This window comes from Myotis myotis, unplaced genomic scaffold (assembly GCF_014108235.1).
Source record: "Myotis myotis isolate mMyoMyo1 unplaced genomic scaffold, mMyoMyo1.p scaffold_m19_p_34, whole genome shotgun sequence".
NCBI classification, from domain to species: Eukaryota; Metazoa; Chordata; class Mammalia; order Chiroptera; family Vespertilionidae; genus Myotis; species Myotis myotis.
This window is the reverse complement of record NW_023416340.1, coordinates 2291389-2319347: the sequence shown is the minus strand read 5'-3', so window position 1 is coordinate 2319347 and position 27959 is coordinate 2291389. Positions and strand designations below refer to the sequence as shown.

The 27959-nt window shown below is 53.6% G+C and overlaps 1 protein-coding gene across 2 annotated transcripts; it reads right to left on the bottom strand.

Moving 5' to 3' along the window:
• Positions 1-305: 305 nt before the first annotated feature.
• On the bottom strand, positions 306-27959 carry EML2 (EMAP like 2). Of its 2 annotated transcripts, XM_036302957.1 has the most exons (22): positions 27758-27959; positions 25120-25338; positions 24902-25025; positions 24624-24728; positions 22750-22778; positions 22411-22540; positions 18141-18290; positions 17116-17185; positions 16891-17001; positions 15705-15800; positions 14439-14573; positions 13347-13446; positions 12003-12157; positions 11764-11889; positions 9411-9542; positions 6230-6297; positions 5872-5960; positions 5533-5630; positions 4920-5007; positions 4396-4491; positions 2720-2850; positions 306-726 (listed from the first exon to the last, which is right to left on the bottom strand). In XM_036302957.1, exons 1-22 carry the CDS (start codon positions 27903-27905, stop codon positions 601-603), a joined length of 2526 nt encoding a protein of 841 aa, XP_036158850.1. In that variant the 5' UTR covers positions 27906-27959; the 3' UTR covers positions 306-600. The 2 variants fall into 2 exon arrangements, with proteins under 2 accessions (XP_036158850.1, XP_036158851.1); XM_036302958.1 differs by lacking the exons at positions 24624-24728; positions 24902-25025; positions 25120-25338; positions 27758-27959 and adding an exon at positions 23299-23379.

Genomic DNA, 27959 nt, shown 5'->3' with positions numbered 1-27959 from the left:
TGGGTGCAATGTTTCTGTGGTGTGGAGAATGCTGACCCCAGAGACAAATGATGACTGGCAGGTAAGAGAAGGTATAATGGGAGTGTCCCGGTGGCCCTCAAATTCTGGTTCAATGGCCCTGAAGCCCAGAGGCACTTACTTGTTTATTTGAGGGTCAATTGAGTTCTCTTTTGGCCTAAGTTAGAACAAGCTTGGTTTCTGTCACTTGTATATAATAAAGACCTAAGTAATAAACACTGTAATCCATGCACACACACATATCCCTCATTCACACTGGCCTGTAGACACAATCCATGACACGCCACCTCAGTGCACATGTCTTTATTTCTGGATGATATAAAAGAATAAACTTAAAAAACACCCCAAACCAAGCACCCTAATGGCTCCCACAAAACAATGTGACCCCTCTTCCCACCCTGATAAATAGAGACTTCTGTCTGTCGGTCCACCCTCCCAACACCATAACCCTCTCTGCTATAGACATACTCTGGGTATATATTACTCTACTCGGCAATAGACATCTCCCGAAAATAGAATTCCAGCCCTGCCACCTGACTCTCCCTTGGCCCCATGTCTCTGGGACCCCTCCGCACCCCCACTTCAGACCACCCGCCACTGCAGTATGCTGGTGTCCTTGCCCCCTGTGGTCAGGGCCATGCTGTCATCCCACAAGAAGGCCACGTTTGTCACGTGGCTGCTGTGTCCACCATATTTGTGGCTGTGGGCCTGTGATAGGGAAAAAAGGAAGTGAAAGGTCAAAAGGAACAATGCTACCCCAAGTCCTCCCAAGCTAACCCTCTTCTTTTCTGCTTAATAACCCCCCCCCCCCCTTAAGAACAAGGACAACTAATCTGATTCCTTCAACAGGCCAATGGCGCACACAAAAATGAGTGTGCACGTGGGGGAGGCTGTTCTGTATGACAAGACATGAGACACAAGCAAATGCAATGTCCGGACCTTAATTCAAACAAACCAAGTGTAGGCGGCCATTTGAGGGGAAATTAGGAAAATATGAATATAGATCTAATACAGGGTATTAGATTATATTAAAAAATTAATGTTAATCAGTGGGTATGAGCATGGATTTGTGAATATGTATGAATTATCTTTATTTTTGAGCTATAAATGCTAATTTGAGAGGCTAAAAGGTCATATATGGTTTTTCTTTTTTTAAGTAAATGCCAAATATGGTAATAGCTGAACATAGGTAATAGGTACAGAAGGGATCACTGCATTTTTTTTTCACTGCACTCTTTTTTTTTGAAACATATTTTTATTGATTTCAGAGAAGAAGGGAGAGTGAGAGAGGGAGAAAAACATCAATGATGAGAGAGAATCATTGATCGGCTGCCTCCTGCATCCCCTACTGGGGATTGAGACCACAACCCGGGCATGTTTCCCCGACTGGAATTGAATCTGGTACCTTTCAGTTCACAGGCCGATGCTCTATCCACTGAGCAAAACTGGCTAGGGCTCTACTTTGATGTCTGCAAATTTCATAATAAAATGCTAAAGCAAATTTCACCTGTTAGAAGCAGGGATTGGTAAAATTAACACCAAGTTTTATGGTAAACACAGGTTATTTGCTGGTGATCTGTGGATGAGTTGAATTTTCCTCAGTGTTGGTAGAAAGATGGTTGCTGACATTTACAAATCGAAGGAATTAACATTAAAATTTTGATTTTCAGCCCATCCAGTGTGGCTCAGTGGTTGAACATTGACCTATGAACCAGGAGGTCACACTTCAATTCCTGGTCAGGGCACATGTCCCAGTTGCGGGCTCGATTCCCATGGGGGACATGCGGGAGGCAGCCAATCCATTATTCTCTTTCATTGATGTTTCCATCTCTCCTCTCCCTTCCTTTCTCTATAAATCAATAAAAACATATTTTTTAAAGATCAATGAAAAGCTCGGCCAGCGTGGCTCAGTGGCTGAGCATCAACCTATGAACCAGGAGGTCATGGTTCGGTACCAGGTCAGGGCACATGCCCGGGTTGCGGGCTCATCCCCAGTGTGGGGCGTGCAGGAGGCAGCCGATCGATGATTCTCTCTCATCCTTGATGTTTCTACCTCTTTCTCCCTCTCCCTTCCTCTCTGAAATCAATAAAAATATATTTTTTAAAAAATCAATGGAAAAAATATCCTCAGGTGAGGATTAAAAAAAAAATGTCAGCCCTACCTGGTTTGGCTCAGTGGATAGAGCGTCAGCCTGCAGACTAAAGGGTTCGATTCCGGTCAAGGGCACACGCCTGGGTTGCAGGCTTGATCCCCAGTGGGGGACGTGCAGGAGGCAGCCAATCAATGATTCTCTCACATCATTGATGTTTCTATCTCTCTTTCCCTCTCCCTTCCTCTCTGAAATCAATAAAGATATATATTAAAAAAAAAAAAATGTCAGCTCAGTGACCTCATCTGACTTGTTTACTGCTGTACCTATCCCCTGTTCCCAGGCGTACAGCAGGTGCTCAGTAAATATTTGTTGAGTTAATAAGGATAAAAGATCTCAAAATTGCAGATGCTCAGAGATTTAGCACTTCAGACTCTGAAATGCATCAACCTTCAGGTTAAGAGAGGCCCTTGGGGTCAAGCCCACTACCCTTCTTACACAGTTGGGGAAACTGAGGCCCAGAGAGGGCTGGTGGTGGACCAGGGCTGCCTCAAACTTGCCCCCATTGTTGCTTGTTACCTCTACCCTGCCAGCCCCCCAGAGGGACTCACTCGAGGCTGACAACAGGGGTAGCTAAACAGGTGGACTTTGCCAAAGTCATCAGCTGAAGCCAGCAACTTGCCATCATGGGAGCGCGCCACGGCGTTGATGTCAGTACCATCCGCTCCCTCGGACCAGATCCCTGTGGGCAAGAAAGGGGGGAGTTGGTGGTAAGATGTCAGCAGGAGCCAGGGACCCGCCCCCCTCCAAAGAGGAACAGGTCCCAGCCCCAGCCCCCCCGCCCTTCCTTTCACTTAGCCTGTCTCTAGCCAGGGATGGGCGTCAGAATGATCTTTTGGAAATGTGGGTCTGACCCTGTCCCCGCAGTGCTCAGAATCCTTCATGGCTCCCTGGTGGCCTCAGGAGAAAGCCCAGGCTTCTTACCGTGATCCCCCAAGCTCTGCTGGCCTGGTCCCCCCACTGCTCCAGCCTTGTCCTCACTAGTGCTCCCCTGGAACTCTGCAATGATTTAGCCTTCTTGCATCTCTCCAAATTCCAAGCTCTGTGTCACCTCTGGGTCTCTGTATGTGCTATTATGCCCTTTGCCTAGAGCAGTGGTCACAAACCACAGCTCGCAAGCCACATGCGGCTCTTTGGCCCCTTGAGTGTGGCTCTTCCACAAAATACCACGTGCGGGCGCGCACATACAGTGCGATTGAAACTTCGTGGCCCATGCACAGAAGTCGGTTTTCAGCCTGGGCAAGTCTATTTTGAAGAAGTGGCATTAGAAGAAGTGGGGGGTGTTGGTCGGTAGGTCGGGCGACGGGAGACGCGGTGCAGGCGGACGGCGGGATACGCAGCTCAGGGGAGGCGCATGCATTCATGCACGAGTTGCTTGCGGATGGGAGAATTGGAAGGGGTCGACCTCAGCGAGCAACCTCAATCAGACTGAGGACGTTTTTAGCAAAGGCCAGCTTAGGAGTTCCCTAATTAAGTTAATAACAATGTACCTACCTATGTAGTTTAAGTTTAAAAAATTTGGCTCTCAAAAGAAATTTCAATCATTGTACTGTTGATATTTGGCTCTGTTGACTAATGAGTTTGCCGACCACTGGCCTAGAGCAAGCATGTCAAACTTGTGGCTCGCGGGCCACATGCCTTGTTTATTTGGCCCGTGTTAGCCTTTGAGTTTGACATGCTTGGCCCAGAGACTTCTTCACCGTGCTGGAATATCTCATCCTCCATATTGGATGTCCCTTCCTCCAGGAAGTCCTCTCTGACTACATCACAGACAGGCCAGACACCACCACTGGGCTTCCTTGTCCCTGCCCAGTCTACTTTGGGTTGTCCAGGGACAGGTCAGTCTCCCCCACCAGACTATAAACACCATGATACCCAGGCTGGGGCCACGGTAGTCACCACCACGTCCCACTGAGGTGCTCAGGAAGTAGTTGCTAACTGCATTAATGCCTGAATAAAGGAGTGGCTGGGGCCTGGGCAGTATAATTCTCTCTGGACCAGGTGCCACCACCATCTGGTCTCATTACATTACAGGTCCAGGCGGCCTCAGCAGTCATCTAACCACCCTCCTCCCCCCGCCCCAGAACACAGATACTGCCCATAGGTGTAAAAGAGTGAGTTTCCTGCCCTCGAGGTAACCAATAGAAAAAGACTGTGAAAGCCACCAGACAGGGATGTTTCTTCAAACGTCTGGGTTCAGTGATACCTTCCCCATTCCAGAACTTACCAAACACCCCAAATCCCAGGACACAAGTAGCTGTGGCCCATTCCATGTTCCTCACTTCATCTGCACTGGTGATCTGCTTACAGGTGGCTGAGTCCCCTGGGGCAGAAAACGGGGGGAGGGATTCAGAGCTGAAGGAACTACTGACTTGACCCACCCATGTCATAGATGGGCACTGAGGTCCAAGGCAGGAGGCCAGGGTCCCAGGGCTGGTTCCACCTCTCTGGACTGGCCACGGGGGTTGGATTCTGGGTCCTGACACCCCAAGACCTGAGCAGGGGCATGTGCTTAGAAACCTGGACCCTACCCGTTCAACCAGAAAGGGGAGGACTTGGTGAAAGCGGGGTCTACCAGGTAGGAAATCAGAAAGCAGGAAACCGACCAATCAGAACAGCCCCTAAATACAACAGTCAGAGGAGAGAGACTTGAAGAAGCCCATGCCTCTCTCCCCTGCCGGAACTCAAGGAAGGCCATGCCAATCACACAACGCAAATGAGGAGGCTGGAGGAGAACTCCAGAGAACTCACAGTACAGAATCTCATAGTCCCCGGAGTTGGTGACGAAGCGGCTGCTGTCCCGGGCCCAGTCCAGGTGGGTGATAAAACTGGAATGGCCCTGCGGGGAGGCAAGGAGACGAGTTAGAGCTGGAGGGGGCGGGATGAGAACAGGAAGGACGGCTGGCAAAATACAGAGGCACAGTGAGAACACAGAGGGGCTAAAGGGAGGATACACAGGGCTCCGTAGCGTGGGGGCGGGGCCAGGCTCCCGGGGGCGGGGCCAGGCTCCCATGGGCGGGGCTAGACAGAAAGGGCTTAAAACACAAGGGGAGTTTAGAACATGTGGGCATAGCTAGACACAGAGGGATGGGCTTTGACTACAAGGGGCTACTGGGCTACACGGAGGGTGCTTAGAACGTGGGGGGCGGGGCTACAAGGGGGGCTTAGAACGTGGGGGCGGGGCTACACAAAGGGGCGGGCTTAGAACACGATGGGGTGAGTGTGTGGGCGGGGCTAAGACTCCTTGAGGTGAGCAGGGCAGTCAGTTGAAGGTTGAAGCTGTGCTCCCTTGAGGTAGAAAACTGGTTAATTCTGCACCCCCTAGACAGGGTGGCGGCGCGGGCTGGGGCCACTGCCCACTCACCGAGCACTTGCCCAGGCGGCTGACCTTGCGGCCGCCTTGGTCCACCTTGTACACGTACACCAAGTTGTCGTGGGAGCCCACCGCCAGGTACGCCCCGTCTGGGGGAGGGGAGGGGGCTATGAGGAGGCACCCAGGCTCCGCCCCCTCCTCGCTCAGATTCAGCCCCCCACTATCCCAGGCTGCTCCGCAGTCCCAAGCTCCATCCCCACTACAGTCCCAGACCTGCAGCCAGGCCCAGCCACACAGGCCCCACCCCGTCCCATCCCGGTCCCCCTGACGGCAGCTCTGAGGCTCAGTTCCCAGGCCTTGCCTCTCCGAGGTCCCAGGCCCTGCCCTTACCTGGCGAGAAGCTGACCACTGAGATCTGTTCGTTGCCATCTGTATGGATAGCCACCAGGTCATTGGTCTCCGTGTCCAGCAGCAACCATCTTTAAGGAGAAGGCATGGGAGTGGAGGAGGAGGGTGAGCTGATCTGGTAGGGGGGGGGGCAATCTGTAGGGCCTGAGGGGCTCCAGAAGAGATTTGGGGGAGAGGCTGACTTCAGAGGAATGTTGGGAGATCAAGTCATGCTTGGTAAACAGTTGGTACCTAACTAATGTTCTCTGTGGACTCTGAGACAGTAGGGAACGGGGGTGAAGGGACAGTTCGGGGAGAGGAGAGCAGAGAAGCCCTCCCCAAATGCCCAATCCAGCCTTACCTGCCAGTCACTGTGCCCACAGCCAGGACAGAGCCACTAGGGTGGAAGCCAGCAGAGCGGGCAGGGTCCTGGGAGGGAGAGAAGAGGCAGGGCTCAGGGCTGCTCCCCATCCATCTGGCCATTCCCGGGCCTCAGAGCCAGGTCGCAGCCAGGCAACGAGGCTCTCACCTCCCTCGCTGCCCTCCAGGAACCCACTGCCTCAGACACGCTGGGATCAGTCCCCTTTCCTCTAACAAGCCACCTCGAACAGAAAGCATCCCTCCTGTCACTGTGGGTTCTGGATCCTTTTTGACTCCTGTTTGAAATTCCCACAGCTTGATTTATCCAAGATGCTTTACTTAGGTAATTTTCTAGAGTGAGGCTACTGGGACGAAGGTATTGATATTTTTAAGAGTTTTGATATAACCTGGCCAGCGTGGCTCAGTGATTGAGCATCAATCTATGAACCAGGAGATCACAGTTCAATTCTCAGTCAGGGCGCATGCCTGGGTTTTGGACTCAATCACGGGGCGGGGGGGGGGGGGGGGGGGGGAGTGCAGGAGGCAGCTGATCGGTGATCCTCTCATCATTGATGTTTCTATCTCTCTCTCCCCCTTCCTCTCTGAAATCAATAAAAAAATATTTTTTTTAAAAAAAAAGGAGTTTTGATATATAATATCAATTTGCTTTCTGCAAAAGTATGCCAACTTATGACCAGGTGTGTCTGAAGGACTGTTTCCCGCACCTTTATCTAACACCCAGCACTGGGTACTATCATTTTTAAAGTTTTGGGGGCATTGGGTTGGTTCACAGGCAGTAGAGAGCACCATGGAATCAGACCTGGGTTCCAAGCGGCTCCAATACCTCCTAGTTATATAACATCAAATAAATGTCCCGTGGTTGTCGCATCTGGTAGATGGAGATCAATCCACACTTTCCAGGATCGTTATAAGCAAGGGGCAAAGTCCTTAGGCTGGTTAGCTGGTAAGACGGTCACAGGAAGCACTCAGTAAAGATCAGCTGTAATTTTAAATACACTGTGACTCTGGCCCGGTAGTTCAATTGGTCAGAGTGTCATCCCGATATGTGAAGGTTGTGGGTTCAATCTCCAGTCCAGGCACATACAGGACGCAACCAATGAATGCATAAATGAATGGAGCATGTTTCTCTCTCTCTCTCTCTCTCCCAAATCAATAAATAAAATTTAAAAATAAATTATTTTTAAAAATTATAATTACACAGATGATGGGTGAGGGATTTTACTTTTCTGAGCCTATTTCTGAGTGGGGATTTTTCACCCTTGTGAAAACTGAGAGGGAGAAGTTAAAAAGATGATGTGCATAACGTGTTGAGTGGTTTTTCTAGGCATGGTCAGCAAACCACCCAAATTGGAATAACTGGAGGGAGCTCATTACCATCTGCAGATTTTTAGCCTCAAATTCAGACCCCTGAATCAACACTCTGGATGGGGCTTGGGATTCTGTGCTTTTAACAATTCCCAGGTGATTCTGATGCCCTGGCAAGCTGGAGAACTGCTGTGTTCAACTTCGGCCTGGCATATAGTAGCTGCTCAATTAGGCAACTGGGATGATTATTATACACGCCCTAACAATTTCCGGGCACACCATTCCTGATTCACAGAAGTTCAAATGCCATCACGTGTTCCAGAACCAGAGGTAACCCTGTACTCCGGCAGCAAAGCCTCAAAGAATGCTATAGGGCAGTGGTCGGCAAACTGCGGCTCGCAAGCCACATGTGGCTCTTTGGCCCCTTGAGCGTGGCTCTTCCACAAAATACCGACTTCTGTGCATGGGCCACGAAGTTTCAATCGCACTGTACGTGCGTGCCCACGCGTGGTATTTTGTGGAAGAGCCACGCTCAAAGGGCCAAAGAGCCGCATGTGGCTTGCGAGCTGCAGTTTGCCAACCACTGGTATAGGGGATATGAGGAACTGACCTTCCAAAGTCCCACACTGCACAGCCAGGGGAGCTAAAAAACTACACTGCCCAGAATCCCTTGCAGCTATGGTTCTGCTGTGATTTGGGTTCGACAATAAGTTGCACTTTTTTTGTTGTTGTTAATCCTCACCCGAGGATACTTTTTCCATTGACTTTCAGAGAGAGTGGGAGGGAGGGAGGGGGAGAGAGAGAGAGATATCAATTGGTTTCCTCCTGCACATGCCCCCACTGGGAATTGAATCTGCAACCCTGGCATGTGCCCTTGACAAGGAATCGAACCCTTGACCCTTTGGTGAGCAGGTCAATGCTCTAACCACTGGGCCACCAGCCAGGGCAGTAAGTTGTGCTTTTGTGGGTTCCGGTAGGCAGAGGCAGAAGCCCCACTTTTGCCACTCCCACTGACCAGCTGGGTCGTGAAAGCAATGACATTTGCTATGCTAGTGAGTAATTACTAGCCTTGAAAAGCAAGGACAAAGAGTATCCATTTTTGGGCAGTGAAAATATAGCCACTGTTGGGCCACTCTAGAGCAGTGGTGGGAAACCTTTCTTCTGCCAATGGCCATTTGGATATTTATAACATCATTTGCGGACAAAACAAAATTATCAACTTAAAAATTAGCCTGCTATATTTGGTCAAACATTTCATTAACACACCCCCCGAGCCTTGGCAGGGCCAGACCAATGATTTCACGGGCCTTTTCCGGCTCACGGGCCGACGTTCCCCGCCCCTGCTCGAGCGCAACAGTCCTACAGAACCTTCTGCAATGATGATGTTCTCTATTGCACTTTCCAATATGGGAGCCACTAGCCCCATGTTTGAAATGTAGCTAGTGCAACCAAGAACTGAATGTTTAATACTATTTACATTTTAAAGTTAATTTAAGTGTCAACAGCCACATGTTTTGGACAGTGTAGTTCTAGAGCCAACACTGGCAGCGACCACAGCTTCCTGGTTCCTGGATCGCAGCTAAAGCGACGGCAGTTTCTTGAACTCAGCGGTTCCTGGCTCCCCACCCTCCTGACTGTGGCAGGACAGCAGCTCCCCTGGAAGGTCGGTTCGATGGCGTTCTGGGCGTCCTTCCAGTTGAGGACCCTCCCCTCCAGCCCTTCCCAGCGAGTTTGTAAGGGTTTGAGTTTATGAGGGAGCGTTAAATCCTCTGCTTAAACAGACGGAGCGTGGCTTCCACCTGATGCCCAGAGTCCTGACCCACCGGGAAGGGGTGTTAAGTCCCCTGTGCCCTTACCTCGATGACCCTGCTCCACAGGGGCTGGTGGGACTCCACGCTCCACAGATGCACCAGTTTATCATGCCCGCATGTCACAAACTGGGCCCCGCTGGGGTGCGTGGCCAGGCCCCACACCTCTTCCATGTGGCCCTGGCGGAAATGGGAGACAGCAGATTGGAGACCACAAATCCTGGCCCTTTCCCCAAAGACTGATGCCAGAAAGAGGAGCTGGACTAGCCCAGCAACACGCCTGCCCACAGGTGACCCAGGGAAGGCCCTTTCCCAGTGTCTGAAGGAGGCTGTGACAGGGCAGACCTGTGCCAGTGTGTGGCTCGAGGCAAATGCCCCCCTTTCCCCCCACCTCCAGTTCTACTTCCCAGCTTGCACAGTGGGAGACAAGTGAACAGACGGGTAGGAGTTTGACTTTGGGAGTCAGCTGGCACCCAGAGGGCTGTGGGATCCCGTGTACCCCGCCTGGGGGGTCTACCTACAGCTCTCTCTTACTGACTGTGGCAGTCACCTGGGCAGGGGACTTCTCTTTGGGGCCACAGTTTGACCTTCTGTAAAATGGGGCTAATCACAGTGCTGGTGTCTGACTCAAATCATGGAGGGGAAGAGCATGAGGCTAGAACAGCCGTGGGCAAACTACAGCCCGCGGGCCGGATCCGGCCCGCTTGAAATGAATAAAACTAAAAATAAAAAGACCGTACCCTTTTATGTAATGATGTTTACTTTGAATTTATATTAGTTCACACAAACACTCCATCCATGCTTTTGTTCCGGCCCTCCGGTCCAGTTTAAGAACCCATTGTGGTGCTCGAGTCAAAAAGTTTGCCCACCCCTGGGCTAGAATAAAGTGATTACAAAGTGGAAGTGGCCATTACTATTGTTTCCAACATAGACTATTAATATATTGTTAATTAATAATAAGTCATTGCCTTGGCCGGGTGCTCAGTTGGTTAGAGCATCATTCCGATAAGCCAAGGTTGCGGTTTTGATCCCCAGTCAAGGCACGTATAAGAATCAACCAAGAATGCATAAATAAGCCCTGGCTGGTTTGGCTCGGTGGATAGAGCGTCGGCCTGCGGACTGAAGGGTCCCAGGTTCGATTCTGGTCAAGGGCATGTACCTTGGTTGCGGGCACATCCCCAGTAGGGGTGTGTAGGAAGCAGCTGATCGATGTTTCTCTCTCATCGATGTTTCTAACTCTCTATCCCTCTCCCTTCCTCTCTGTAAAAAATCAATAAAATATATTTTTTAAAAAAAAGAATGCATAAATAAGGAGAATAACAAATCAATGCTTCTCTCTGTCTCTTCCTCTCTCTCTCAAATCAATAAAATAATAATGTTATTAACACTAATAATATAACTATAATAATTGGTATCAATATAATAGTAATGCTAAAATTAATCTAATTAGAATATAATAAATCATGTAAAATATTGATGATATCATTAGGGGTCTCCAAGGTCTATTCTGGGGACACCTAGACGGTCCCTCCAGCCTTTGTTCATCTCCTTCTATGGAAACTAGAGCCAAAGAGGGGATCTAAAGGCAGTAGCATGGATTTCAGCTGGCCTGTCATCGGGGAAAATGCTGGAGGGGGAGAAGGAAGGGGGCCGCTGGACAAGGGGCAGTTTTGGCCAAGACTCTTTGAGCACTACTCTGTGCCAGGCACCATTCCAAATGCTGCATATGAACTGACCACGGAATCATCACAAAGCCCCGTGCGGTCAGCCGCTCTTCCCCAGATTCATAGAGGCACAACGAGGTTTCTCACTGGCCTCAGACCACGCAGCTCACGAGTGACAGGGCTGCGATTAGATCCCAGGCAGCCACACCCAGAATTCATATTCCTGACAACGGCACTCTACACCTTGAGGGAAGTGGGGCTGCTAGGTGGGGTGGGAGGGTGGCGAGAAGGTTTGGGCACAGTCATGGGAGGAGTGAGCGTCTGAGCTGCAGGAAGAAAAGCAGGCCGGCTCCTGAGAGCCCGCCGGATCCTTGGACCTGGCACCTGGAAGGTACGTGGCCCAAGGTGTGTGCAGCCTGTGTGGCACCTGCCACGGCCTTACCAACAGGAGAGGACACTACGCTCATCAGAAGAGCCGGGCAGCTCGGCGGGAATGGGGTTCTGGGACCCCCTGCTGTGCTAGCGGTTCACCTGTTGGTTGCTGGATCGTGGGGAGTTTGGGGAGGGGTCCTGGGTCAGGGGTGGGGTTATGGAGCAGGAGCAGGAAAAGGGAAGGAAAATGGTGTTTTCCAGGCCAGAGGAAAGGGACGGGGCAGGGAGGTGAGGAAAAACCAGACAGGGAAGAGATGAGAGGCGGCGGGCCAGGGGCGCGGGCAGGTGCAGAAGAGAGAGCTCACCTGGACGAGCAGCGAGAAGCCCGTGTGAACCGAGCCCTGCAGGATGCAGTTGCGGGTGGTCCCCACGTACAGCGTGTCTCCCCGGCCCTCTGCCACGGTGCGCACGGGGCCAAAGTCCTCGGGCACCTGGGCGGGCAAACGCGGAGAAGGGAGGACACACAAAGGGGTGGGGCTGGGAGTGACGTGCTGGGGAGAGAAGGGGTCCCCTCACCTTCGTAGGAGCCCCTCCCCCTCCTCACCTCCACCTCCTGCAGCTTGCTGTAGTCAGGACCCCAGAAGACCACTCTCCGATCGCGGCCGCCTCCAGACACCAGCGTCCCGTCCCGCAGGGCGCAGAGCCCAAACACGCCACCATCGTGGGCGCCAGGCACCACCTGTGTGATGCGGTTTCCACCTATCGGATGGGCAAGGGCAGGGGTCAGCATGGGGAAGCTTCCCCTGTACTGACCACCCCCCACCCCCCCACCCCACCCCCCCCACCCCCCGAGCATCTCACACTCTCAATCCTGTACCCAGCCATTCACCACCTTTCCTTCTATCCACCCTTCCACTCACCTGTTCCAATACCCTGCCATCCACCCATTCAAACAACGGAACTAACATCTTCTCCTCTACCCATCCACCCTTTGATCCATCTACCCGCATCCATTCCTCCACTCACCTATCTACTGGTCTGTCCATCCACCTCTTCATTCCTCAGCCACACATCTACCCATCTGTCCATTCATCCAGCCATCCACCCTTCCTTCCTGGCACCCATCCATCCATCTCTCATCCATTCAGTCACCCTGTTTTATCCAAGTACTCACTCACCAATCAATCCATCCTTCTAGCCAACCATCCACACTTCTCCATCTGTCCATTACACTCATCTACCCACTTACATGTCAATCTAGCCATCCGTTTATTCATTCATTAACCCATTCAATCAATAATTATTTAACATTTACTCTGAGCCCAGCCATTGGTTAGAACAATAAACTCATTTATTCATTTATTCAGTAATCAACCCACTTCCTAGAACAATCCAGTCTTCATAACACATTCATCTATTGGCTGATATAACCAATCATTCATTCATCACTTTATAGATCCACTGAAAAAACTTATTCATTAATACAGTCATACATTATGGAGACAACCATTCATTTTTTTAGTTGTCTATTCACCTAATCATCCAATATCAAGTAGGACAACATTCATTTACTCAATTCTTTTATTCATTTACTCATTCTTTCATTCATTGGCTAGAACAACCCCTTCATTCCCTCATTCACTCATTCATTTCTCTGAGACAAACCACTTTTCCATCTATCCATCCATCCACAACTAGGTTAAACCATTTATTAATAGTTCAAACTTGATCCCTAATATGGGATTTGCAGAGAACAAGGGTGGGAAATAAGTGAAGATGTCACAGAGGTGGGATTTTGGAACTGAGCCTTGATGGGGTGCTGGAATTGAACAGGTAAGGATTTGGCCTGTTTAATCATACATTCCACACAGCAGAGAGGAAGGGAGACACAGCTAAAGGGGGTTAGGGAGGACTGGGTTGGGGGCCAAACAGGTGGGATGACACTGACCTTTGCCCCAGACATAGAGGTTCCCTCCAGAGTCCCCGGTGACGACATCGCCACCCTCCAGAAAGGTCACACACAGCACGTACTTGGGTTTCTCGTGTTTCTAAGGTGGGGGAGGAGGGGAAGGTGTCAAGGTCGCTGAGCTGGGTGGCCTCCCGAGCTTACCTATTGTCCAGGACCCCTCCATGGTTTTGGGTGAGGACCTGCGTGGAGCATCCCCATCTCCAACCCACCTCCATGGAGTGCTCACGTCATCCAGTTTCTGACCCCATTGTCTCCTTCCCGCCCCTGGACCCACTTCCTGCCTAACTTCTGTTCCCCTCTCTGTCCTCAGTTTCCCCTGCTCTCTTCCCCTTGGATTCCTCTCACCCCTGACCCTCACTCCTCCCCTCTCCCTCCCTGCCTTCCTCCCCATCTCTGTCTCTACGTCATCCTCCCAGCCCCATCCCACCCTCTTCCCAGTGTCTCCAGTTCATCTCCATCTGTGCCTGGTGTTCTCAAGGCCTCTCTTTTTGGGGTGAAGCCCCAACTCCCACCAAAGGCAGGGGAGCGCCATCGGAAGTGCCCTGGATCTTCTCTCCTGGGCCCTCTGCTTCTCACTGGATTTCTGCCTCAGTGCACGTTCCTCTCTGCCAGTCAGCCTCTGACTTCTTTGTGGGTCCATAATATTGACAGCCTATACCAGTGGTCGGCAAACCGCGGCTCACGAGCCACATGAGGCTCTTTGGCCCCGTGGCATGGGCCACGAAGTTTCAATCGCACTGTACGTGCGCGCCCGCACGTGGTATTTTGTGGAAGAGCCACACTCAAGGGGCCAGTTTGCCGACCACTGGCCTATACTATCTGCTAGAAGCCGCTAAACTCTTCACCCCACTAATCCTCACGATTTCAGCGTTAAGGAGGATCATCAGATCGCTGCATCCACCCCATGGTCTAGAGAAGGACACTGAGGCCCCGGCAGGCAACAGCGCAGCACCTGGGTAACCGCCAGCCTCTGGGACCCTCGGGAGTACCTGTTGTCTGCCTGGGTGTCCCTGCCTGCCTCTTTCAGGCCCAGCCTGTCCTCTCCCCCTTCCCCCCCACCCCGGCACTCACCTCAAAGAGGCCCTGCCGCTTGCTCAGGCTGCCCCCCTCCAGGCTCCAGAAGTAGATGTGGGATTTCCCGCAGGTGATGATCACAGTGGGGTCGGTGGGGTGGAAGGTGGCCACCAGCACAGCGTCGTTGGAGCACTTTGGGAAGTGGGGGATCTGAATGAGGTCCTCAGACCACCGGAGCCGCCACACCCACCCCACGCAGGAGCGCCCCGCACAGCTGCGTGGGTTGTGCACTGCACACCGACTAGTCTGTATCTTTCCTCTCCAGGCAAAAGGCACAGGAGGCAGGGCCCACCAGCGAAGCCTTACTGCCGTCTTCATTAACCTAACAGCAAGGCACCAGGACAGCCCTACTGGGCACCTAGCACCGTGCTAAGGACTTTACATTTATCCCCACGGCACCCTGTGAGGTAAGGCTCATCCGTGCCCCCCTATTACACATAAGGAGTGAGGCTTGCCTGGCTGGTGTGGCCCAGTGGCTGAGCACCGACCCATGAACCGAGAGATTGCAGCGGTTCAATTCTTGGTCAGGGCACATGCCCATGTTTCGGGCTCCATCCCCAGTGGGGGGGGATGCAGGAGGCAGCCAATCAATGATGCTCCAATCAATAATAGAAACATCATTGATGTTTCTATCTCTCTCTCCCTCTCCCTTCCTCTCTGAAATCAATACAAATACATTAAAAGGAAACAAAGAAGAAATGAGGCTCAGAGAGGTGAAGTTACTTGCCTAAAGCCACACAGCCAGGTAAGCATCGTGTTCAGCATCAACTCACATAGGTCTGACCCCAGAGCCCAGCCTCTCAACCATTTCTCTTTCCCCAAACCATGGGCCCCAATCCAGAACCCAGGTCTCCGGCCCCTAGCCCAGAACTGGCATGTGACCTTGGACAAGGACTTCTCCCCTCCACCATGCCCAAGGTCCCTCATCTGTAAAAGAGGCCACTGCCCAGGGATGCAAGTCAAGGTCAGTCTTGGACCTGGCAGGACTGTAGAGTCAGCAGCCACCTCACACCAACCCTTCTGTTGGGCCTGGTCCACCCACCCCATATCCCAACATCAAAGCCAAGGCCCTACAAGGAAGATGCTTCCATTTTACAGATGAGGCAACTGAGGCGCAGAGAGGGCAAGCCCAGAGTCACCAGCCAGCAAATGCAAAGCCAGGGTGTCAAGGTGAGCCTATCTCATACCAGACTCCTAACCACTGAGATCCAGCCGGTCCCCCCGGGGCACCCTGAGGAGGCGGGATGGGAAGGGTCACCCCACCTTGCTATCCACCACCTTGGCCTCCTTGGTCCAGTCCCACACGGAAAGCACGTGGTCGTTGGATTCGTCCACCGCACAGAGCAGGTTGCCCCCATTCTAGGAGAGAGGGGCAAGGTGGGTCAGGATCCATCCCCCCAAATTCCCCCCCATGGGGCACTTGCCACTCAGACCTGTTTTAAGATTTGCAAAGGCTCTGGCCCACGTTACATGAAGCATATGAAAATATACTCCCTATCCAGGAGCCATACACACGTTTAAAAGGTTTCTATAATTTTCCCTTTGAAATGACTTGTCCCTAAGAAGTGTGTCTAATTTGCCCTCAGTTACAATTTCTCTGCAGTCATCTTGCAGTCAGGAATTCATACCGAGACCATCTAATCTCCATTTTCCTATGAAATGCCTTTTATGTATATGAAATTAAACAAGTAATTAACTTGACAAGATATTTTTTCATATCTTTAGTTAAACACAGGTTAATTTTGATTTTGCAGGATCTCTCTCTTTCTCTCTCTCTCTCTCTCACACGCACACACACACACACACGGACAATAAAATCGCTTTTTTCCTCCCAAAGCTCTCAACTGTCTCGTTAGGACTCAGAAAACCTGTGAGGCTCTAACCCAGGGCTGCTTAACCTGTCTGTGGGAAGACTGGTTGTTTTTTATTCCCCGATCCATGACAGACCAACACTCTGGTAAAATAATGATAAAAATGTAAAATATGGTTTTAAAAACAACACACCACCATACTTGGACTTGGTGTGGGAATGTCAACTTGCTCTACAAATTCCTAAAGGCTTACTCTCAATTGCTTTACTTATCTTGCCCAGACCCGCCAACACCCATCTGGTTACAACAAGGCCCACCTCCCTGGACACTGGCCTGAAAATGCCTAAGGAGTCAGGGCCCTTGGAGAATGAAAGGTGGTGTGAGAAGCAGTGCAACAGCATTACCTGATCTACAAGGGATCACGGAGGAGTCTGGGGCAATCGGGACCTACGGGTTCCCTTCATAGAGGCTAACAGAGCAGGTCTGTGAAGTCCCAGGGATGGGTGCCCAGCCTGAGTGATTCCGCCAGGAGCAGGGCCTACACCCGTGGCATCCATCCCCAGGGGCCAGCGGGAAGGTGCTGTGCTGGCTCCAGATTCTGGGGGTGGGGGGCAGGGGAGGGTGGGTGCAGGACTTACCGATTTGGAAAAGCCCACACAGCACACAGCTCTGTCAAACACGCCCAGGCCCAGCACGTGTAAAGTGGAGAGAGAAACCGAGTCCCAGACGCGCACATGGGGCGGCAGTGGCTGCAGGGAGAGAGGCCTGTTACCTGGGGCGGCCCAGCTGCCTGTGACCCCTCCCCCCCCCCCCCCCCCGGAGACCCCACTCGTCTCCTGGTTCTGCCCTCGTCACTCCGTTACCTTCCCTTCCTTAGTGGTGCCTGCCACCTGTCCAGTGGCAATGGTGACCATATCAGGGTGGACAGCCAGGCTGAGGAGAGAGAGGACAGATGGACAGGGCTCAGTGGGAGCGAGGGCGGCCAGGAGCCCCCCCGACAGCATGCCACAGTCGTGATGCCTGGTTATTCATTCTACAGTTGGTTGACTGAGTTATTTAGTCAATAAACAGTATCAATAAAGAGGTACCAGCTCAGAAGCAAGACCTGGGCCCGTGGTCTCACCACAAATGTACCACAAGTGCCACAAATGGCCAGGAGAGGGCATCCACTTAAAGGGGCAGCCACTGCCCTGGCCGGTATATGCAGTGGTTAGGGTGTTGGCTAGCATACTGGAGGGTCTCAGGATCTATTCCCGGTCAGGGCACATGCCCAGGGTTGCAAACTCAATCCCCAGTGTGGGGAGTGCAAGAGGCAGCCAATCAATGATTCTCTCATCACTGATGTTTCTGTCTCCCTCTCCCTTCCTCTCTGAAATCAATAAAAATAAATCAGTAAATAAGTTAAGCCCTAACTGGTTTGGCTCAATGGATAGAGTGTCGGCCTGCGGACTCAAGGGTCCCAGGTTCGATTCCAGTCAAGGGCATGTACCTTGGTTGCGGGCATATACCCAGTAGGGAGTGTGCAGGAGGCAGCTGATCGATGTTTCTCTCTCATGGATGTTTCTAACTTTCTATCCCTCTCCTTCCTCTCTGTAAAAAAATCAATAAAATATATTAAAAAAAAATAAGTTAAGTAAAAAGAAAAATAAGTGGCCACACCAAGTAGGTCCAACAGACGGCTGGATTATCTGGGGTGCCAGCTAAAAGTTTTCAAAGGAAGTGAAATATCCAGGCATTTGAGAAAATTAACCAGTATTTGAAATATAACCAATCCACACTTTTCCCCTCTGAATTCAGCCTGCAGGCCACCAAAGGCCCGGCCCCTCCCACCCCACCCCCAATACTGTCCCCAGTAGCATCTCTCTCCAGGCCCCCTCCCAGGCCTCACCATTTGATGTCATCGTTGTGTCCCAGGTAGTGCCGCTGCCTCTGTTCCTCCACGCTGTACAGCACGGCCACGGAGGCCACGAAGTACACTATCTCCCCCGTGGGCAGCAGGTAAAGGTTGGCGCGGCAGTCTCGGCCCCGGTAGCCATAGCTGGAGATGCCCGGGCTGGTTAAGGAGCCTGTTTGGCATTGCGTGTGCCGACTGACTGCCGAACTCAACCAGGTAGCGGGAGGTGGGTTTTCTTGCTTCCAACCTTCCCCCCTTGGGGGCTTGAATGATGGTAGGCCCCCAAAATTATGTCCACCCAAATATTAACGCCGGAACCTGAGACTGTGGCCTTACTTGGAGAAGGCGTCTTTGTAGGTGTAATTGAGGATTTTAGGATGAGATCAGCTGGGGTGGAAAAGGCCATGTGAATCGACCTCTGAACCAGGAAGTCACTGCTCAAATCCCGGTCAGGGCACATGCCAGGGTCACGGGCTCAATCCCCAATGTGGGCGAGCAGGAGGCAGCTGATCAATGATTCTCTCTCATCGTTGATGTTTCTGTCTCTCTCTCCCTCTCCCTTCCTCTCTGAAATCAATACAAATATATTTTTTTAAAAAGAAAAGGCCCTGCCGAAACCGGTTTGGCTCGGTGGATAGAGCATTGGCCTGCGGACTGAAAGGTCCCAGGTTCGATCCCGGTCAAGGGCATGTACCTGGGTTGGGGGCACTTCCCCAGTGGGGGATGTGCAGGAGGCAGCTGATCAATGTTTCTCTCTCATCGATGTTTCTAACTATCTCTCTCTCTTCCTCTCTGTAAAAAATCAATAAAATATATATATTTTAAAAAATAAATAAAAAAATAAAAAAATAAAAAAAAATAAAAAGAAAAGGCCCTGTGAAGATAGAGATTGCAGTGGTGCAGCTACAAGTCAAAGAACTCCTGGGGTTGTCAAACAACAGCCAGCAAAAGCTAGGAGCCAGACATGGACAAATCCTCCCCAGAACTTGGAGGGAGTGGCCCTGCTGACCCCTTGCTTTGGGATTTCTGGCCTCCAGAGCTGTGAGAGAAGGGCTTTCTGGTGTTTTACGCCACCACGTTTGTGGTCATTTATGACAGCAGCCACGGGAAATTAATATCACTTCCTGCCCACCCCTCTCCCCCACGGGGATGCAGTTAAACCCATTCACGCTAATTCCGCTTACACCCCCCCTCTTCTCAGAACCTTCCTATGGGTGGGTCCCACCTCACTCAGAATCAAAGTCAAAGTCCTTACAAAAGCCCAGGCAGGAGGCCTAACCTGATATGGGCCCTGATTCTTCATTCCTCTCCCCCTTCTCACCTCAGCGGCTTTGCCCTTGCTCTTCCCTCCACTGGAGCCCTCCTCCCCTTCAGCTCTCCTGGCCCCTCAGTTCCTCCCGCCCTCTGCTCAGTTGTCAGCTCTGGAGGAGGCCTTCCTGCCCCTGCTCTCTGAAACTGCAAACTCATGCACCCTCACTGCCGCCACCCCCTCCTGGCTCCATCTCTGTGCTGTGCACTCACCAGCATCTAATGCTATCTGTTCAATTATCTGCAATTATCTGCCTCCTCCGCTAGTGTGTCCGCTCTGGGAGGGCAGGGCTGTCTGTCCATTTTGTTCACTGCTGTATCCCCCATGCCCAGATCAGGGCCTGATGCACAGCGGACATCCAGGGGTGGCAAAAGTAGGTGAATAATAATAAAAATAAACAATACAATAATTAATGAATAAATAAGAATACAAGAATAAACTGATTCACGTCCGCATCACTATAAACCTACTTTTACAGCCCTCCCTCCCCCGTATAAATTCAGTATCTGCTGAAGGAATGACCGACTCTCCCCTGCTGAGAACTTCCTGTGGCTCCCCAGGACTCCTAGGAGAAAGCCAAGCTCCTCCTCCGGCCTGGGTGGCCCCTCCTTGGCTCTAGCAGGGCTCCTGCCCTCCCTGGACTGTTTTTAGAGTTCCTCAACATGCCAAGGTCATTACCACCATTCCCAGGCCTTGGCAGTAGCTTTCCCTTTGCCCAGTACATTCTACCTGCCACCCTTCTTAGCTGTCGCTGCCTCCTCCGAGATGCCCTCAGGCTCATCCTCCACGGCACTTCCCCACTTAGTAATTATCTGGTTGACTTGTTAACGGCCCCTGCTCCCCAGTGAGACTGAGTTCCATGGTGGGGCACTCAGGGCTGTTCTGTTTACTTCTGTAACTCCTCCTCCAAGAAGCCCTCCCTGACCCCCAGGCTGGGGCAGCTGCCCCCTCAGGGTTCCCCCATCCCAGCCTTGCCCACTCTGAGCGGTCACTGTCAAGGTGTCTGTCCCCACACTGGACTGTGAGCCCAGGAGGGCAGGCAGACACTGTCACAGTGACTACTGGATCCCCAGCCTCTGGCCCCAGAAAATGTTCAGAAAAGATTTGAATGAATGTCACCATGTATATCCCAATCCCACCGGAACTGCTCCACCTCGTAGCCATTTCTGAGATGGGAAAGGAGACCCATGCGGCTGTCTGCTCTCAGCTGCCTCTCATCTGATGCTCTCAAGCTCATCCTGGCATGACAGCTTGGTGTTCCTAGATTCCCATGGGTATTTCCGGCTGCCTCGAGGACAGTCTGGGCTCCAGCATCCCTGCCTCCTCCACAGCAGACACCAAGGCCAAGAGAAGAAGACAGGGTTGGGTCCCATGGATGCTGATCCCAAGCTCCAGGGGGCTTTTGGGAAGAGCCTGGGGTCTAGAGTCAGAGTTCTTGACTCAGACCTATGCTGACTCCCTAGGACAGGGCTCAGTCCCCTCTCCCAGCCTCAGCTTCCTCATCTGGGAAGTGTGGTAGTAACTCCCAGCCTGCAGGCCTCAGAGAGCTCTGGAGGCCACCGGTTGTAAAAATACTCAATTCCGCCCTAGCTGGTTTGGCTCAGTGGATAGAGCGTCAGCCTGCAGACTGAAGGGTCCCGGGTTCGATTCCAGTCAAGGGCACATGCCCAGGCTGTGGGCTTGATCCCCAGTAGGGGGTATGTAAGAGGTAGCCAATCAATGATTCTCTCTCATCATTGATGTTTCTATCTCTCTCTCCCTCTCCCTTTCTCTGTGAAATCAATAAAAATGTATTTTTTAAAAAAAAATGCTCAATTCCACAAAAGAGAAGGACCATATCATTCAACATATTTATACATCAAATAATTCAGAACAGCCGGGCTGGTGTAGCTCAGTGGTTGAGCATCAACCTATGAACCAGAAGGTCATAGAGCAGTGCCTGGCATATAAGCGTTCAATAACGATTAGTTGTTATTTTATAATCCCTATTTATGGGGCACATGTTACAAGCTCAGCACCTTTACACCTCGCTTCACAGCCCTCCGAATCTGAGATCATGAAACCCATTTTTCAGAGGAGGCAACTTAGAGCCAGAGAGGCAAGGTAACTTGTCCAAGGGTCACACAGCCAGCAGGAGGCTGGGCTGGGCTTCAACCCATTTGTGCCAGCCTCCGCAGACAGCGTTCTTAACCATTACCACCTTCTATTCGTCAAATACACCGCGCTCACTGGACACAGAGCCCTTGTGCCCGCTGAGGCCTGTTTGGAACATCCGAGTTCTTCCTAATTGTTCAACTCACAGTCCACATGCCCCCTCCTCAGAGAAATCGTTACTCCCCTTGGATGAGCCTAGGACAGTGGTCGGCCAACTGCGGCTCTTTGGCCCCTTGAATGTGGCTCTTCCACAAAATACCAACTTCTGTGCATGGGCCACGGTTTCAATCGCACTTTACATGCGCACCCGCACGAGGTATTTTGTGGAAGAGCCACACTCAAGGGGCCAAAGAGCCGCATGTGGCTCGAGAGCCGCAGTTTGCCAACCACTGGCCTAGGATACTGTACTCCCAGCTTTTACTACTAGCTGAAATTATCTTGTTTATTTAATCACTGGCTTCTATGCTATCCTGTGTCTCCCACCCCAGCTTTAAAAGGTTAGCCCCGTGATCCAGCTTGCAAATAGAAGAGAATCTGACATATGGAAGGCACCCAGCAAACATTTGCTGTTTCAGTGAATCATATAAGGTCCTTTCAGTGAACCTGCCTTTCACTGCTCCCTCCGCCTCCAGGTCATCCTGACCCCTCAAGCCTTAGGGGCGTGGGAAGCCTGGCCTTCAGTACAAAGACGCTTCCATGTGCTGAGGTCCCACCCCAAAAGGACCTCTGTCCCCTCCTGACTGGGGGATGGGATGTGAAGGAGGTGGTGGGGGGAGGGGAGGGATTAAAGCAAGAGGATACACCCAGTCCAGCTTGAGTCTGCAGGAAGGCAGCTCGGAGCGCGTGTCCAGGCTGTAGGTGGGCACCAGCTCATCCGGGATCAGCATGGGCACAGGACGGCCCCTCAGGAACATCTTCACGGAGCCCTCCTCTGCCAGGACACCCCGAGAGGTCAGGTGCTAGCACCAGCCCCCACCCCCATTCCCTCTCCCCTTCAGGCTTCACTTTAAAAAAAAAAAATAGGTGGGGAAACTGAGGCCAGAGAAGCAAAAGCCTAGTAGCCAGGTCCCCAGACCTCCAGCTTCGGGGGTCTCTCCCGAGCAAGCCCCCAACCAAGCCCCGCCCCCTCTGCTCACTTACCCACGCTGAAGATAGCTTCTTTGGTTTTGCTGTCAGGACAGAAGAAGAAGGAAAAAACAGTTATCGTTTTTATTAGGGAGCAGTTCAGAAAAGGGGGGACACCGCTGCTTCGCCCCACCGCACCCGAGAGGCCTCTGATGAATAAAGGACCGGGGGCCGCGACAGGAGCGGAGCGCTGCCTCTCTGCAGGCCGTGTGCTTTGCTCGGTTGATCTTGCAGAGCCTAAGACACAGGCCCAGAGAGGCAGTGATCGCCAAAGATCACACAGCACGAGGCGGCAGGCACGCGATCCTGGAAGAGGGGAGTCACCGGGGACCCCTCCCTCCTAAAGAGCACGCTCTCCCAGCGCTCCCCACCCCCACTCCCACAGCGCCCCAAACTTCCAGCAGCAAGGAAAGCCGTGAAGGTTTCAGGGGAGGGGCGTGTCTCCACGTTCCCTCCGTCGGCGGAAAGGAGCGATGCTCGCGGGCCTGGGTCCCTGGCGAGGGGGACACCTGGGACTCAGGCCCCAGGAGCGCAGAGGGGAGGGGGGGTCTGCGAGGGTCTCACCAAGCTCCAAAGCTACTCATGGCGGCGGCTGGCGGAGCTCCGGGACCGGGGGTGGAGCCGGGACCGGCCCCGCCGCTTCCGGCCCTGGGAGGCGCCCGCGCCGCCGCGCCCAGCCCCGCCCCGCCCTCCGCGGCTGACCCCGGGAGCCGGCGGGTCACACTGGGTCTCAGGTCCCAGGCGGTGGGTCCTGATACCGGGTTCTTTTTATGGGGGGGTGGGGAGGGGAGGGGAGAGTGTTGTTTGAGAACATGGACTCGGGGGCGTGTCTGCCTGCGTTCAAACCCCAGCCCCGCCACTGCCTCGCAGCGTGGACAAGTTGCCCAACCTCTGCCTCGGTTTCCTCGTTTTTAAAAGGAGGATAATAGAGTACCTACTTTCCGGGGTGGTTGCAAGGATTAAATTGGTTCATTCATGTTAAGTGCCTGGAGTAGTGCCTGTACAAGTCTATGTATGTGTTTGCTGTTATTTGAATGGGGTTGAAATGTGTGTGTATTTTAATCCTGTCCCTGCCTTACTCTCACGCCCCAGCCCTGACCACGCCCACTGGCCCCTGGCCCCGCCCAGTCCTTCGGTAAGGCCCCGCCTCCAGGAGTTGGCCACGCCCGACATTCCGGTCACACCCACTGGACTGATCCTGCCCCTGAGTTGATTGCTACTTGACAACTGACCTCCCCGCCTCTGGTCCCGCCAGGCATTCGGACTACGACCACTTTCACGTGATCCAGTCCTCGAGTTGAGTCCCTCCACATCCGGAGATTTGGCCAGGCCCACCTACGACCGCGCCCGTTTCCGCGGGGCACTGACCCAGGCTCCGCTCCACCCGGCTTCCTGCATCTGACTCGTCCTCACCTGGTCGCAGCCCCAGGGACCCCGGCCCCGGGTTCTGATTCGGCCCAGGCTGACATGCGGGCCACACCCTCAAATTCCAATCACGCGCCTACCTCTGGATCCCCCATTCCCTGCAGAAACTCCACCTGAGACTCAATGGGAATTCTCCTTGACATTCATTCATTAGCCCACAAACCCAGCTCCTCTCTGACCTCTGCCCTGGCTCACCCAGGAGACCCGGACCATCCACGCCCATGTTCTAATGGGGCCCCTGAGGGCTTTAACCACGCCCCTCGGCGTTGGCTCCGCCTCTCCCGGCCTTCCGTTTCCACCATGCTATCTCAGACGGGTCCCTCCAGGCTTCCGGCCCGGCCCCCGTCTTCTGAACCAGATGATCTCGTGGCCTGGGGCATCACCCTAAATTCCCCATCCTTTCCGATGCCTATCTGAGGTCTTGGCCCCACAGTCTGTGACCTGTCCCCGCCTCCGACACTCACCCTTCCTTTTTGGCGCTACAATTGCTGCTAGAGGATGTGGTGCGGCTGCGGGGGTCTTCGCGGCGCACCGAGGCGAGGCGTTCTGGTGACAAGTAGCGGCGGGCACTGTGAAGACAAGAGAGCACACAGTAGGGGCGGATCCTGGGAGGCCAGCAGGCGACAGAGGGCGGAGGGCGAGGACCTCTGGGCACCGTTCACTCCTGGAGTTCGGGCACATGCGTCCATCCCTCTCCACAAGGTCTTAGAGGAGGCGGGGGACCCCAGCTGCTGCGCCTTACCTGTGCCGGGAGGTGGCCTCCTTCTTGGGCGAGGATGGGGACGTGGCATAGCCACCCACGCGCCGCGGGGGTCCTGAGCCATTGAGGGGCGTCCTGGTGGGAAGGCCTTTCAAGAGCTGACACACTAGAGAGATGGGGGTGAGGGGGACAGAAGCAGGTGAGGGGGAGGTCCCAGCCCGGCCCCTCCCTATCTCAGCCCCCCGGTCTAGCGAAGATACCCGAGGCTGTGGTGCCCAGGCGCGGAGGCGCGCGGCCCTTGGGGGTGCTCCGCGCGCGCAGCGCAGCGCCCTGCTCCTCGCACGCTCTTAGGCGACGCAGCGCGTCGGCCAGCGCCGCCTTTAGGACCGCCAGTTCGTCTTCCTGCAGCTGCAGCCGCTGCTCCAGCGCCGACACGCGGTCGTCCACCTCCATGCCGCTCGTACCGGACAAGTTGTCATCTGGAAGGCAGGGGAGAGCTAGCTGCGGGGGCCACCCAGGACCTCCAACGCCCGAGGGGTCCCTCCTGCCATCCTGGGTCTCAGCGGGGCCGGCCACGCTCCCTTCCTCTCCCGCAATCAGCGTCTGGGACGCTTGGAGACGGGCCAGGAAGAGGGCCCGAGCGGGAAGGAAAGCCCCACGGCTCTCACCCCTTGCCTCCTCGCTCTTCTCCGCTCAGCGCCCTGGAGGTGTGACCTTAGGGAAGTCCCCTCCTCTCCTCTAAGCGTCTACGCATCAATAGACTTTCGACCCTGGTTTTAAGATGCTATGACTAAGATGCTAAATATTTATGAGTGATATCAGCGCTTTAAAGATGGCATCAACTTATTCCTGGTGACACCAATGTTCTAGAATTGATTTCTAGAGACTATCAATATTTTATCGCGAGGACTAAGTTCTCTCTCTCTGTTTCTAAGACTCTCCAAGCCAAAAGGTCATGCCTGGTCCCTCCTCTTCCCATTCTGTCCCCACTAAGGGGTTGGACCCTAGCGCCGCCTGCAAGGACGGGGTTCCTGCGCCCCCTGGCGTCAGATTTGAGGGTTGCAGGTAGCGCATCGCAGACCCAGGAGACCCAAACTCTTTTTTTTAAATTGGAGCTTCTCTCCTCTGTTCCTCTGTTCCCCTTCTTTTTTTCGCTTCTGTGTACCCCACGCCCTAGATTCGTTTCTCCTTCTCCTTCCAGCCCTTGGGTGCAGTCAAATAACTCTTCCATCGCCCCTCCCGCCCGTTTCCCCGACATGGGAGGGGCGGGCCACCGAGGTGGTCCCCCCTTCCCCGTCCTCTCAGACCACTCATACCCAGACTCATTGCTGACAACAACCGAGGAAGCCCTGGCTCCCAGCCGGGTGGGGTTGAAGGCGGCAGCATTAACAGGGACGGGGCGTGGAGGTCGCATCTGCCATCCCGAAGCTGTAGGCTGCCCCACCCGCCCGCTGGTCTCCGCAGTGCAGCTCTCGGCCCCTCCCTTCCCTCCCCCCGCCCCCGGGGGCCCAATCGCCTGCCGGACCTCACCGGCCCTGCCCCCTCCCACTGCCTCTCTGGTCCGGTGCCTGGACCTGCAGAGGAAGGTGGGGGCCTCTCAAGGTCGGGCGGGGGGTGAGGGAGGAGAGAGCTGTCAAGCTTGGAACTCAAGAGGAGGGAATCCCAGGGTCCCGCTGGCATCACGTATGCGAAGGAGGAAAACTAAGGACGGAAGTTGGAGAAATATACAAAGACTCTCCAGAGGTCACACAGCCAATAGGTGAGGGGCAGGAGGGCGCAGTCACCTCTTTGTATTGATCCCCCTTTTTCTACCATTAATAGTAGTATAGCAAAAATGAGATCTGCTATAGAGGGTTTACATGTGGCAGGCACTGTTCATGCAAAAACGCTTAGCAACATTTCAATTTTATGGTACCTAATGCTCCCAGCAACTCTGGTAGTTGTGCTACTACACTCATTTTAGAAGGAGGGGAGGAAAGGGGAGACTGAGGCTCAGAGAGGTTAGATTACTTGTACATGGACACACAGCCTTCCAGCAGCGGAAAAGGTACTCAGCCCTGTCACTCTGCCTCTTAGAGAGGGAATGGAGGACAAAATGAGCCAGCATCCTGACCCTCTACCAGCTGCAGTGGTCCCTGTCCCTGGGGTGTGCACCCAGGGGCGCAAGCCTCTAAACTGGAAGAGGGCCCCCACCCAGAGAGGCCAGCTGCATGCTGAGGCCTCGGCCTGCCCCCACCAAACCATGACTCAAGTCCTCTGATCCCTCCAGACCATCCCCCCACCCTCAGCCCTTCTGCCCAGGGACCAACCCTCAGTGCCCATTTCCCTCCCATCTCCCCTCCCCTCTGCCTCCAGCACCCCTCATCTGGGCCGGACACCCACAATGGCCCTTCTGGTATCATACTCATTTGTCTAGGGAGAAGAAGTGAGTCCTAGTGGATGGAAGGTGTGGGGCCTAAGGATTTGAGGGGGGGGAGGTTAGTAAAGGTGAAGTCCTCTGGTGGTCCTCCCAGGTCCCACACCAAGTCCACAGCCAACACCAAACCCCACCCTCTCCTCATCTGTCTATCCCTCTGCCAGGGAGAAGGGGGGTGTCCCAGAGGACTGAGAGGGGAAAGGCAGGACAGAGTTCCAGACCTCCAGGCCGTTTCCTCTTCAACCCCGGAGGGGAGCGGGGGGTGGGGGGGAGAAGAGGAGGGTGGAATCGGGGGAGGGGGGTCCGGGATCAGGGCTTTGAGGACCAGGGACCTTGCTCTGGGGTCAGAGTCCTTCTGCGAGAGAAATGGAGATCTTCAGCAAGGGGCGAGGATGGGGACTTGGAAAGAGGAGGTTGGGGCAGGAGGAGATGGGTCCAGCGCTGGGCAGGGCCAGGGTCGGAAGGGTGGAGAGGGTTCTCACCGTTGCAGTATTGAAGCAGCGAGGACGTGTCATAGAGGCCGCAGAAGGCCGGGCCGCGCTCCGCCATCGCCCCGCCACAGCCACCGCCGGAGCCCCCGGCCCCAGCCCGGGCCCGGTCCCCACCCCAGGCCCTGCCTCCCGTTGCCATAGCAACACCCTTCGTTCCAGCATCCCCTGCACGGCCCGCCCGGCATCAGGCGGC

Bases quoted from the DNA above. Each gene is read 5' to 3' on its own strand.
- EML2 (XM_036302957.1), bottom strand. From the start codon at position 27,905: ATGGCAACGGGAGGCAGGGCCTGGGGTGGGGACCGGGCCCGGGCTGGG. The intron at 14,574-15,704 runs GTGGGGTGACCC...CACTTCCCAAAG, and splicing joins CCAAGGTGGTGGATAGCAAG to TGCTCCAACGACGCTGTGCT. The intron at 6,298-9,410 runs GTAAGGGCACAG...TCTCCCTCCCAG, and splicing joins TGTGGAGCAGGGTCATCGAG to GACCCTGCCCGCTCTGCTGG.